Here is a 13,646-nt window from a genome sequence, read left to right as displayed (position 1 = left end):
GGTTAATGCACGATTTTGAGGGGAATGTGAAAAATGTACTTCTTTATGATCGTTCATGTATTTTAGCTAATCATTTAAATCATTATTCTTTTTAAAAATGAGTGACATTCTTACCCCTAGGGGGTACTGCCTAATACACACAGTCCCTCTCAGTCCAGCACCAGCGTATTATGGATTAATTTATTGTTGATAGATAGATAGAAAGATAGATAGATACTTTATTTATCTCCGAAGGGAAATTCACATTTCCAGCAGCATCCCTGAGCTGAGAACAATACAATAATAAAGCAAAAAGAATACAATATACAAACACCCAGTGTGACGTGCAAATGCCCACTGTAGCGTGTTATATAGAATATCTAAATAGTGCTACACAGAATACATATTACAATAATATTCGTTAATATGCCATGTAGGTGGTGTGGTTTAATGTGGATTGTCATATGAATTATTTCTTATTTCTTTTGATCTTGTACTGTTTAGGGAATTGGAAATACATTTTCTATCCAAAGTTGTTGTTAAAAGCCGATATGGCCCAACCTCAGCCAGACCCTAACTCCGGTGGCCCCCAACTCAATTGCGTTTGAGATCCCGGCGCTGCACAATAGAATGACGTCTAGTGGTGAGATTTTACACAATGTCCCTTCACTTCTGGAAAATAATCAAAGCAGTTGGGAGTGATTTAGGAATAACTCCTGTGATTATCCGAAGAGAGGAGCTGAGAGAGAAGGGATTTGCGGGTCATGTTTGTGCTTGTGGAGTCCTTTTTCTTTCATTGATGTATTTGAAAATGCTATTTTGTTTTTGCAAATGATTTAGTGTTTCACTTTTGCAAATCCTAGAAGAGAACCCGCGTATAAAGTTTTCCAATAATGCACAAGAAAAGATAAATATAATATTCATGGATTATATTTTGAACGATTTGTATTATACAAGTCAAAAAACGGTACTAAAAATGTTAAGAATAACAATATAACTTAAAAAAAAATAGTGTCATTTTTTTTCTATTTTATACTTATACAAATATTTTTATTAATTTTCCGTTTTTGATGATTTCTTTATTTTAATGCAAAGGGTTACACGACACAAATACGTGTTTTAGTTCCTATATGTTTTACATTTTATCTTCTACAATGCATCTTGTTTATTTACTAAAGTGATATCAAGTCTTTTCATTTGAGCAGAAAAGGTTTTTAAATACAGGAAAATATGACCTCAAAGTAATGCTAGAAAAAAAAACAATTTTGTATAAATTAAACCTTTGCTCTATCGTCAGAAAAAAATGCTTATTTTGAGTATGAGCCCCACCTTTGCGACTCTTTAGACTGGAAAAGTTTTATAGTAAAAATAAGAAACTGATTCCAGAAAAAGATGAAAATGAGCTGGATTCATTTTGGGCGTATAACGTGTGGAGTAGAAGCCTTTGAGACTTGTTGTGATTAAGGGCCATACTCAGAAAAATGACTTGACTTTAAAAGCAATTGAGGCTTTAAGTGTGTTGAGGCTTTTGCTGTGCGTGCTTGCAGTTTGCAAGAAGGAAGGGGAGGCACCAAGTCTCGCTCGCTCGCTTGGGTCCGGGGGCTCCAACCTGCAGACCGTTTAACCACCACCCTTTCCTCTTCGAAGCCACAAAAGCACAGTTGGCAATCGGAAGAATAAAAAGGTAATTTTATTCCCCCCCCCCATCTTTGCAACGCAGCTCTCGTCCTTTTCATAGCATAGTGCTAAGCTAAGTACCGTTCTGTCTCCAATGGAGCGACGCTAATGCCACAACTCCATCGCACAAAATGGACATTGCACGGATACAGCGGTCATGTCATTTTTTTTCAGGGGCTTTAAACGAAATCTGTGAATTGGAAATGGGAATTGATACAAATCTATTCCATTCGGTTTGTTTTTTCGGTTACCACAAACTGAAAAGGAACGAATAGCTCCATTGGTTTATTTACTTCTCATCGCTTGTCATCGGATGCCACGTCTGTTTTGATGAGAATCATTTTTAAATGGCGACCTGAAAGCATTTATCTTCCTTCCTAGTCCAATTATATTTAGATATGATTACTGCATGTCTTTATTCACAAATATCAACGGTGTGAAACATTGTATGCCACAAGATTAGACATGCCCCCTCTAGGGTAAAACATGTCATAAGGACTTAAAAAGAAACAAATGGGATAAAAAGCAAAAAAAAAAAAAAACAATATTTACAACAAGATGCTTAGAGACCGGCCTAAGTTATAATATTAGTGCAAAGAATAATGTATGTCACAGTTGTACACTAAAGGAAGTCAAATAACATTAGGCAGCAACAAAATCCTCCAGATAAATCACAAGGTATATAGTTTCAGTTTTACCCGATAACCTTCTGCAGCAGCCAAAAAAGAAAAAAACTCAAAAGGTGGCAAGATATGTTTTCACCGCTTTGTGTGCTCGTTTAGGATGGTGATGGCCCTGCCTGGGAAGATTTCTATAAGCTTGTTTGTCCTTGTTTTAAAGGACTTGTAACACCTACCAGAGGGTCTGAATGGGAAATGTCTTTTAAAATGTTGATGACTCTGCTATGGTATCACAAGTCGGTAATCTTCTTTAGACTGGGCAGAGAGCAACTGATGATCTTTTGGGCAGTATTGCTTCCTCTCTGTGTAATCTCCCTGTCTGCTGCTGTGCTCCCAGCTTAGCACAGCGTGACGCTGTATACCAGGATGCTTTCCACTGGCTTTGTAGGACCCCAGCAGTTTCTGATTTATATATATATATATATATATATATATATATATATATATATAGCGAGGGGGCTGGGAATCCCTTCCTCTGTATCAATCTCCCAAAAAGAGTCAGAATTGACTCTAGCCCCCTCAACTTGGGGGATATGGCTGCGGTATATATATAAATAAATTATATATATATATATATATATATATATATATATATATATAAATGAGTTCACGATTGACAGATCCCTTAATTCTGTCGTCAGGGCACCAGTGAGGACACAACAGTGGTTAGCAGATTTGCCTAATTAGGAAAAGGTCCTCGGTTCGAGAGTGAGTGGAAACCTATGTGTGGCCAACCAACCAGCCAGGTAGTCACAATGGAAAATAAAGCATGAAGGCTCTTTGAACTCTTTTGGGCATTGTTAATTAAGAAAATATTCCACTTTTAGCTTTTTAGAGAGACCTCAAACGACGCACCAAACCTTCAGCTCGACCCAAAGACATTTATCAATTCTTGAATACAATAACCCCGGCCTCATTTGTCTCAACAGGTCAAGGTCGGATAAGCATTTGTGATAAAGCGGAGAGGGGCCACAGTCCGACACCCCGCCTGAAAACATTGGAGCCAACTTCTTCGAGCACTGGCCTTATTATGTCCATGAGTACTACTCATTTAGTGTGAAAACGACACCCGACGGGTAAGCATTAAAGCTTAGCTGTCATTGTCCTGCTCATGTCCTTGTCACTCTCCTTATTTTGTTGTCATTGTGTGACTATTCATATTAGACTTGGAACAAAATATGTCATTTACTCAACATTGCAATCCACTTATAGCATACATGGAATCTTCCCATTTTAATCCAACTACTGACAATATTTGACTCTGTTACTAGAAGTGGTCCTGGGGGGCTGCTTCTCGGTCTTGCATATTTTGGGAGCTTTGTCTTTGTGTCATGTCCTGAGTATTGGTCATTTTTGTCGTTGTTTTATGATTATCGGAAATGGCCTTAATAAATGTATTCAACAAAATTTGACTAGCGTTCTGAATTGGCCTGACAGCAATGGATTAACCACATGAATGACTATAAACTGACTGGAGAAATGAGAATGTCAGAGTTTAGTTAAATGAAAGTATAGCCTATATGTGTAATTTTCATGCAGGATCAATATTATCTATGGGAATGCTATAAAACACGTTTGTTTTTCCCACGATTGACCGTAGTAGTGCCGGATGAATCTCTGGGGATAATCTTAGCCTGGTTGTGAGTATGATCTGGAACAGGCGAGCTGTAGAGAATATAGCACCGAGTTAACTGAGCCAAGCTAAATATATAACCTGCTTTCTGGCAACCGACTTGAGGCTAAATATCAAACATATCGAGGCTTAATCCCTTTTCTCAGTTTGGTGCAATATCCCGGAGTTGTATGTGTGTGAGGAGCCACCTGCAGATGACTGAAAGAAAGTGCGGCTCAATATTTTCTCGGCTTGTACAGTGTACGCCGACATAATTTTTTTATTCTCCTCTTCATAAACCCTGAGATTTTTCATGCTTGTACCTTGGTTAACGCCAATAGGTTGTGCTGTCGCGAGCCAACTGCCCGTCTTCCGGTAGAGACGACAACTTTTACCACATGCTTTGAAATCCTGTTTGGTGTGACCGTCTTGTTATCCATTTAGTTTATTTAATAAAAAAAAAACATCTTCCATCAATCAGTGAATTCATTACAGAGCATATTTACTTCTTACAGATTATATTTACGCTAATGAGGGCTGCGTCGTGGAAAATGCTAGCCCGATATTTGACAGAACCAGTGCTGTTGGTCATGGGTGTCATCGTTCCTCGAGAATTAAAGGAACCTCCGGTCGATGACATCACCACAATGTTTTTTACAAGAGTAGGGGTGCCTATACTTTTTCCGCATGTGAGCTACCGTATTTGCTGGACTATAAATCGTCTTTTTTAGTGGTTTGACCGAGGGACTTGCGACATATATTCTGGTGACACATATATGTGAAATAACTGAAATTCGGGCCGGGTTCGGCCTTGCAACCCAGCGCATTTTTTTTGGTCATGACCTTACTCTGATGACTCACATTCAGAGGTGGGTGGAGTAGCCAAAAATATTACTCAAGTAAAAGTACTATTACTTAAGAATAATATGACTCAAGTAGGAGTAAAAAGTAAAGTTTATAAAGCTTGCAATTAGTTTATTAAATCAAATCAAAGTCCATCCATTTAAGCAATAAATTACAAGTCTGTGTTATTGTTAGTCTGTGTACTCAGTTTTGTTGGAGAAAAATAATGCATATCTCATCTCATCAGCCGTACCGCTTATCCTCATTAGGGTCGCGGGGGGGGCTGGAGCCCATCCCAGCCATCTCCGGGCAGTGGGCAGGGGACACCCTGAACTGGTTGCCAGCCAATCGCAGGGCACACAGGGACAGACAACTCGCTCGCTCATTCACACCTAGGGACAATTTGGACCGGCCAATTCACCTGAAATGCATGTTTTTGGAACGTGGGAGGAAACCGGAGTGCCCGGAGGAAACCCACACAAGCACGCGGAGAACATACAAACTCCGCACAGGAAGTCTGGAGATGGATTTGAACCCACGACAGGTTCCCATGACATGAACTGTGCCGCACTAGCGCTAACCACTGCGCCGCCGTGCTGCCCTAATAATGCATATATATATATATATATATATATATATATATAAAATTTGTATGTATGTGAGGCTACAACTATAGACACTGTGCATACAGAACAGTAAAGAAAATGTTCCTAACCCTGCTCACAAGTGCCACCTGGTGGTTGTTTGCGTCACCGGTCTAATGTAAATAAAAGAAAGGACGTTTTGACCAAATACATTTACCTCAGCAGAGACAGACTAATTGTGTTCCCCGCCCACAACACGAAGACGGCTGGGATGGGCTCCAGTAGCACCCCAGCGACCCTACTGAGGATAAGTGGTGCAGATGATATATATATATATTTAAGAAACCCACACAAGCACGGGGAGAACATGCAAACTCCACAAAGTATGTGCTTGCACGGAGGGGATTTAAGTAACAGCTTCAATGTAGTGGAGTAAGAGTACAGTAACTTCCTTACAAATCGACTCAAGTAAAAGTCAAAAGTATAGTGGTTTAAAAATACTCCTCAAAGTACCCCTTGCTCCCCAGTGTATTACTATAACTATAACTACGCAAAAGCAAATTCTGCAACAGGCGTTTTCTTCTGTTCCACGTCCGCTTCGTCAAACCAGAATAGGTCCAAACAAGTAATGTGCCGCCTTTCCTTGGTGAAAGCTTCGTTTCCTTCTCGTACATTGACTCTGGGAATATGTTTACGAAGTCCGCCATGACACTCAATGAGCTCACACGGTGGGTGTGGCATAGTGTGGTGCTTGCAAACGTTTAATCACGTTTATTGGCTTGTGCTATTATTAAAACTTGCCTCTGATTGGTCGGCGCTTTTAAAACTCAAACAGTAACAATTGCGGTTGGCCAAAACTTCATCACTCACTACAAAACCTTCCAAAAAACGCAGTGATTTGCGGTTTCGCATCCGCACTACGTTCAAACTTCTGTCTTTGACTTTGGACTGCTGCCCCCCTACCGCCTTCTTCTCCTCACTGCCCCCTAGATCTTTCCACCGTCGACTTTGGGAACCTCAGGTTTAACTGGTTACTACCCACCTGTTCTTGCACTGAATGGATTTGGGGAGGGATGCGTAGTGTGGCGTCTTTGAACTGTAGCTGCTGCTGCAAGCCAGTCTCAAGCACACTTCCAAATGAGAATCAGTCATGGTGGAACGCTAGTTCGACATGGAAAAAGGCTGACTCACAAATAAGTGACCGTGTTTCTCCCATATCGCTTAGAAAATGGACAGAAAGTTGATTTCATCTGATGAGGTCTCATATAAGTACGCACATATGGCCAGAGACTTAGTGAGGATACGGAAGAGTAAAACTGAATGTAAGAGATAGCTTCTTAGCACAGTACGTACAACGTCCTTCTTTGATAGGACGTAAATCCACTGAAGCCAAGACTTTCTTTTTCTCTCTTTTTGACTATAGCAATAAGTCTAAACTTGTACCAAGTATTTGTGGTATATATGACATCATCGATGTGTCTAGTATTACCCAAACATTTGAACTTGGCTTTGTTCTCTTAATGTTGTCACGGTGCTCTGTGCACCTTTTAGATATGATGTGAGAGACTTGACTTGACAAATGTGTTATTTGTGGTGTTTTTAGTGTGGAAGTTCAGCGTAGATGGCGCTGTCCAACATCAGCGTGTCCAAGACCTCCATCTCTAGAGTACCCAGCAGCATGGAAGGCATCAACCATGAGCTGGAGAAGGTCTTCATCAAAGACAACGGAGACAAGGACGAGTTAAAGGTACAACTCGCGCTCATCTTTCAAATTTCTCTCGATGGATTGCTTTTATGTTGATGAGCAGGGTTCGTACGGCTTCTTGAAATCCTAGAAAATGCTTGAATTTTCGTATTTTCAAGGATTGAAAATAACTTGAATTCCGGGTGAAGTGATTGGAAATGCTAGATGTTCTAAGTCTGCTTAAAAGGCTGGCACTGCTCTCTGGTGGCTCTCCTTTCCTGTTGCATTTTTCTTTCCTCGTAATTATCAGCAGCTGGCATTAGTTTGTATGACATTGTCATCTGAAGTGGGACAGGTGCATACTAGTGCAAGGATTATGCCTCAATTATGGACATTGATAATAGGCCAGGTTGCGTTTCCCAGTTGTAAATCCTAATGGGAAGAGCATGCTGCAACTGAAAATATAAGCTATCATCATTTTACCCAACATCTAATTGGGGAGAAATTTGGCTAAAAAATATTTACCCTCATATCGTTCAGATTCACAAACATTTTGTTGATTTACTCAAGATCTAAAAATCTTTTGTCTTTTCAAATACAAACGCAAGATTAAAAATCTAAGATACAATTGTTGATCTGGTCATTTTTCCCTTTGTGTTGGTACTGGAAAAATAGCTTAAATTCTTTTAAAAGTGCTTGAATTAGGCCACGAGAAAGGTGTAAGAACCCTAATACATGAAAAGGAAAAGACACATTTTTTGTGTGTGCTGAGGCTTCTAACGGGGAATGAGGGCGTCCAATAGGCTTTTGCTGAAGAAGTATTGTCTGTGTTGTCCTTTGCGATCAAGTCTTTAGAGGTACCAGATGGGCGCCGGGCACCGTTTCCACCCCAGCAGCGCGGCAGAAGCCCCAGGGGCCCCGACACGCAGGTTTCCTCGGCCCCTGGACGCTCCAGTAGCTGTTCGAGCCTCTCGCCTTGCCTTTCACCTGCGTGTCCGGCTGGATCTCACGCCGGCAGTCCTTACTCTGCTGAAGATTTACTGGATGATCCCGAAAAAGGTTCAAACCTCTCTGCCTCTTTTCTACTGTAGTGAATGGGGGAAAGTGGGTCCAGGAGCCAATCTTTGGACTCTTTTACTTCACAATAATGGGACTCAAGCAGAAGTACAAATTAGTCATCCAAATATTGAATTGAGTCAAAGACAAAAAACGACTCCAGTACTATATCAATTTAGCAACGTTGTTTTTAAACAAGCATTCAATCAGATCATCAAAATCTATCTCATCAACAATAAATGATGACCAGTCTGTGTACTCGGTTTTTTTTGGTGAAAATATATATGTGATACAGCTATATACACTGCGCGTACAGTAAAAAAAAGTAACCTGCTCACAAATGTCACCTTGTGGCTGTGTCACTGGTCGAATGTAAATAAAAGAAAGGATGTCTCCCACAAAATAAATGCGCCTCAGCAGAGACAGACAGTGTCCATACATGAAGGGGATTTAAGTAACGGCTTCAATGTAGCCTAATGTTGGGGTTGGGGGGTATGGCAAGTAGAATTGTTAGGTTTTTCATTTTCAGTCATATTTGACCATATTTGTTACAAGAATGCACAAAAAAATTTATTATTTTTTTCTTAAAATTATTTTTTGTACAATTCACACAAAAAAATTATTATGTATTTTTAGACCTATTTCTACCACAAAATGAGAAAACCAATCCTTAAAAGAGGTCAAATGATTATTAACCATCTGCCATATGAGTCGTTTCTCAGAATAAGAATACAAAAAATAAGTTAAGATATAGCATATTATAGTATTTTACAAGTTGAAATATAGTAAAATAAGAACAAAAATGGCCTGGTTAAGAATTGTTTTAAATATAGTGATTTAGGGGAAAAGTGCTGGATTTAAATATTTTCCTAGAATAAGACCTGAAAACGATGAAGTATTTTACTTGCAAAACAACTGAAAAATACTTTAGTTTTTTCTTTTCTTTTTTTAAATTTTACTTGAAAAATAAGTTTACGAAAATGATATGTAATTAAGAATTTGATTTGAGATATTAAAACACAGTAAAATGGGAAAAAAAATGATCGGACTAAATATCGTCTTCTTATTCAGCCAGCCTCGTGAGAGCTGCCACAGTGTCCAACAGGTTTTGAGGTTATTTTCCATTTCCCTGTTGTCGGTTTCTGATGAGGGGATGGTTTAGTGGTATGAGTCTATCTGTGATAAAGGGCTATATAAATAAACTTGACTTTAACTTGTCGTTACATTTACAGATGCTGAAAGTAGCTCACCACTCCCCAAATTTGCCTCCTCGCCAAAACCAAACAACAGCTACATGTTTAAACGAGAGCCTCCAGAAGGTTGTGAGAAGATAAAAGCCTTTGAAGAGACGAGGTGCGACGCTGCTTTACAATCGTCTTTACAATGTAAACGTTGCACGTTAACCGAGGTGCGCTTCCTCCGTTGCAGCTCCAGGTCATCCACATCAGCATCAGTACCCCTCTTCTCCTGTCCTGACAAAAACAAGGTCAACTTCATTCCAACCGGCTCGGCCTTCTGCCCCGTTAAACTCCAAGGCTCCCTTCAGCTCACGTCGGCGGTGCCATCTGACGAAAACCGGGACGCGACGGAGCTTCAGGCTCGGACCACATTGCAAGAAGTCCCTGCTGAAGGTGCCACAAGCGGCCCTATAGAAGAGTTGGCCAACCTTTCCTCAGAGACTGAAGATTTGCAAACAGACACTCCGGCCATCAGCTAAAAGCGAGCAGGGCCGGTTCTTGGGGTCCAGGTTTCACCTTTGTCAAGTGTGAGCGGTCGACAGTGACTTTCCCTAAACTAGCTCTGCTAGCGGAGCCTCTGTATCTCTTTGCCGAGCCATACCGAGCTCTGGTTTATCTCTGCATGTTGTAGAAACTCCAACACCAGTAACCACTCTCAAGACCAAGACTGCCACCTTCCTATTCTATCCTGTCTTATTCCCATGCTTCTAGCAAGGAAAGTGAATGATGTGTAATATGCGGGAAACAGGGATGAATAGAGCACTCATTGAAGGGATATGCATTTTCAACCGAAGTTCTATTTCTTGTTCCGTAAACATTACAGAATGAATAAGCTCTAAATGTACGTATGTGTATTGCTGTGTTGATATCGGTGAATCCGCGTGTACCCGTCCACCTGTTATCTAGCACTTATCTAGGGTAGGCTGCGGGTGGCAGCAGCTTTGCCAGGGAAGTCTCATTTAATTGTGACACACTTAATCACAAAATGTCTCAAAGGACTACACAGGCCATAATGACTTCTTCCCCTGATCTGAAACTTACATGCGGACAAGGATAAACTCAATACCTCAACATAAGGAAAATAAGAAACCTTGAGAAGGAGCTTCCCAAGAGGTAGTCCCCCTTCCATGATGACCAGGCCAAATTTGATGTTGCTTTGGGTAACAGTCGGTGTTGGGAGTAGCGGCTTTATAGATAACACTGTTATTTTTTTTTTTTTTAGTAATGTGGTCCTCTGACTCACTACCGCCAATCAAACGCAGTGCGTTACTTTGAATAAAGCTGTTTTCCGCTCTCCTCTGTGTTACTTACGTCACGTTTTTTCCTAGAGTTATATAGTAAATAATATTTACGAATGCGCCGAAAGAAAATGCCAATGAGGGCTGAGTTTTGACAGCACCCAACTTGTGTCTTTCGTGAACGAAACGTCTCTATAAGCCGGCTCTTGGAAGTGAAGGAAGCGGGCCGACTCCCCACCAATCAACAGCTGGTTCCCTCCAAGACCCCTCTTGTGATTGGTCAATATTCATTTGTTGGGGGATTCTGTTTTTGACTTTAATTTGTTGAGCATAAAAATGTTACAATTGTTTTGTATATCCTTTTTTGTAGATTGATATTTTAATTTTATTCCCTGTGTTTTTCAGTGTTAATGTGTTTATAAAAATGCTTAGTTTATTCTTTTTTCTTGTATTTTCCTTATTTTTCCCTCCATTTGTGTTGTTTTTCCTTGATTTTCCCTCATTTAAAGTCATCCCTTACATCAAGTCATATAATTGGTAGTGTAGGGATTAAAGCAACAAAAACCACTTGAAGAGTCGTTTGGGACCAAAAAGAGCCGGCCCTTTTTACGGAGCTGAGACAAAAAAGCAGGTTCTCTAAAATAGTTGGAATTCTCTCCTCTCCAAGTGAACTCCGGTCAAAGACGTCACTGTGGTGTTACCTCAGAAAATGGCAAGTTCTTTGACATACAACTTCTTCTTTTTAGAATATCGGAAATAGTTACCTTCTCTGGTCACTAGTAACTTACTTTTTGAAAGAACTAGGGAGTAACTATAACCAACGACTTTTCTCAGGTAACGTATCCAACACTGGTAACAATACAAAAAAGGTTGTCATCATCAATAATAAACATAAGTAAAATAGTTCAAAAAATCAAAGACTGCAACATTCAAAAATGCAAATTTCCTGGTAGAAAAATCTGTTTTATCGCCTTAACATGCGAAGTAAGACTTGGTCTATAAAGCTTATTTCCTGGGGGGAGAGGCGGTCCTTTTGACTCACTATAAAGAGACAGCTTTTTTTGGGTCCCAAACGGCTCTTATTATTTTGCTTGCTGAGCTGTTGTCATGCCATCATTGATGAGACGAGGTGTGTTGGCGTGCACAGGGTGTTTACTTTTGATTGTATACAACTGCAAACATAGGGTACACGCTGTGCATGCTCAATAACAATGTGGCATCATGGGTAAAGCAGTTCAGTTCAGAATATTGTCATAGTAGTGTCAAAGTACAACGAAACTTCGTTTGGAACATCCAGTCATCCATTCACAGTTAAAAGAAAATACAGAGATTCATAAACATTCAGAATAAAAATAGTTAAATACACAATACCCATAAATAACCCAATATAAACATTCAAAGTGCAGACAAGGTAAGCTTAAAACACACTTCTATTCTAGAGCATATGAATAACCTATATTTTAGGTTGACAATATCTGTGTATTAGTTGTTATTGCTACATCCGTTGGAGACTGGTCCTCCTAGAAGGGGGATTGCCTCATGTGCAGTCCCTTCTCAAGGTTTCTTCATTTTCCTCATGTTGAGGTTTTTGAGTTTTTCCTTGCCCTCGTGTAGGTTTTAGATCAGGGGATTATGTAATAATAGTCTGTGATTTGCAATAATCTGTGGTGTGTGCAGCCCTTCGAGACTCTTTGTGATTAAGGGCTATACAGATAAACATGACTTGACTTGACAAGGTACTATAAAAACTCAATAGCAGCATCATGAAATCAGTCAATGGTGAAGTGCAATTGTGTCTGACATTCATCATCATTCCACCTGGCAATTATGATGGAAAGAAGTGGATAGTTAGTTATTCACAGTCATTAGGAACATAACATCACAATTACCTATTAAAGTGTAACATTATGCACGGAAATAAGTAAAGTAGGGGGAGGGGTGTGTGTATGAATCAAAAAAAGAATAAAAATAGAAAGAAGACTGGAAAAAAGAGAGAAAATAAGGAAAAAAATTTAGGGGGAAAAAGAAACTAATCGATAAACAAAAACAAACAAGGATATATGAGGTAAAATAAAGCAAGCAAAAGAAGGAAAAAGGCTGGGGAAAATAAAAGAGACAGAAGAAAAAAAAAGTAAACAGCTATGAAAACGAAAAAGAAAAGAAGAAAAAAGGGAAAAAATAAGTAAAATAAAACAATAAAAAATGTTTTGAGGGATCCCTTTAATCACTATTCAGCAATAATAATGTAACATGCACAATAATCTAAAAAATTATGATTGTGCTTAATGATATGATCTATCCATCCATCCTTTCGTCCGCCCCTTCCTTCCTTCCTTCCTTCCTTCCTTCCTTCCTTCCTTCCTTCCTTCCTTCCTCCCTCCCTCCCTCCCTCCCTCCCTCCCTCCCTCCCTCCCTTCCTTCCTTCTTTCCTTCTTTCCTTCCTTCCTTCCTTCCTTCCTTCCTTCCTTCCTTCCTTCCTTCCTTCCTTGTTTACCTACCTACCCAGCTCTAGCTTCCACTATAGTTAGACCTCTTTCCTGCAGTGCACTCATAGTTTTGACTCTTGTGTGGCCTATTAACTCTAACCTTTTATTCTCAGCAACATAAGTAAAGCAACTCAGTATCACTAAAAAAAATCAAAATGTCAATTAAATATTGACTTTTCAGTGCAACAACAAATAAATAGTGAAATACAATAATAAACTTCACAATTAAAAAAATAACTATTTGTAAAACATACGATACCCGTCAAAAACAGGAAACATCAATTTAGATATTTACAGATGTGCAACAAAACAATTTGAACCTCCAATCGCCAGAGAAAAGAGTAGCGTCTCGAAGGTAGCCAGCTCCTGATTGGTGGAGAGTCGGCTACCGTCGATAACTTCCAAGAGCCAGTTAATAGCGCAGTTTGTTCGCGAACGACATATTATTATTATATTTATCATTTCTATTTTGTCCCGACAGTTATATTTAGCGATATTTGGATTGGATTTATTAAGAGTTTTATCATTAGTATCCTTGACAACTTTCGAGGCAAAGTGAAAAATCACTA

The 13,646-nt window shown here is 39.6% G+C and overlaps 1 protein-coding gene across 1 annotated transcript; it reads left to right on the top strand.

Moving 5' to 3' along the window:
* Positions 1-1,328: 1,328 nt before the first annotated feature.
* On the top strand, positions 1,329-10,157 carry glcci1a (glucocorticoid induced 1a). Its single transcript, XM_088325996.1, has 6 exons — positions 1,329-1,663; positions 3,266-3,412; positions 6,979-7,122; positions 7,908-8,118; positions 9,348-9,468; positions 9,544-10,157. The coding sequence occupies exons 3-6, from the start codon at positions 6,997-6,999 to the stop codon at positions 9,830-9,832; spliced, it is 747 nt and encodes a 248-aa protein (XP_088182122.1). The 5' UTR covers positions 1,329-1,663; positions 3,266-3,412; positions 6,979-6,996; the 3' UTR covers positions 9,833-10,157.
* The last annotated feature ends 3,489 nt before the right edge of the window (positions 10,158-13,646 follow it).

Source organism: Urocampus carinirostris, chromosome 2 (assembly GCF_059441175.1).
Source record: "Urocampus carinirostris isolate Australia breed hairy pipefish chromosome 2, RoL_Ucar_1.0, whole genome shotgun sequence".
In the NCBI taxonomy this organism is placed as follows: Eukaryota; Metazoa; Chordata; class Actinopteri; order Syngnathiformes; family Syngnathidae; genus Urocampus; species Urocampus carinirostris.
Note: the sequence above shows the minus strand (reverse complement) of the source record. Positions and strands in the feature narration are given on the sequence as shown.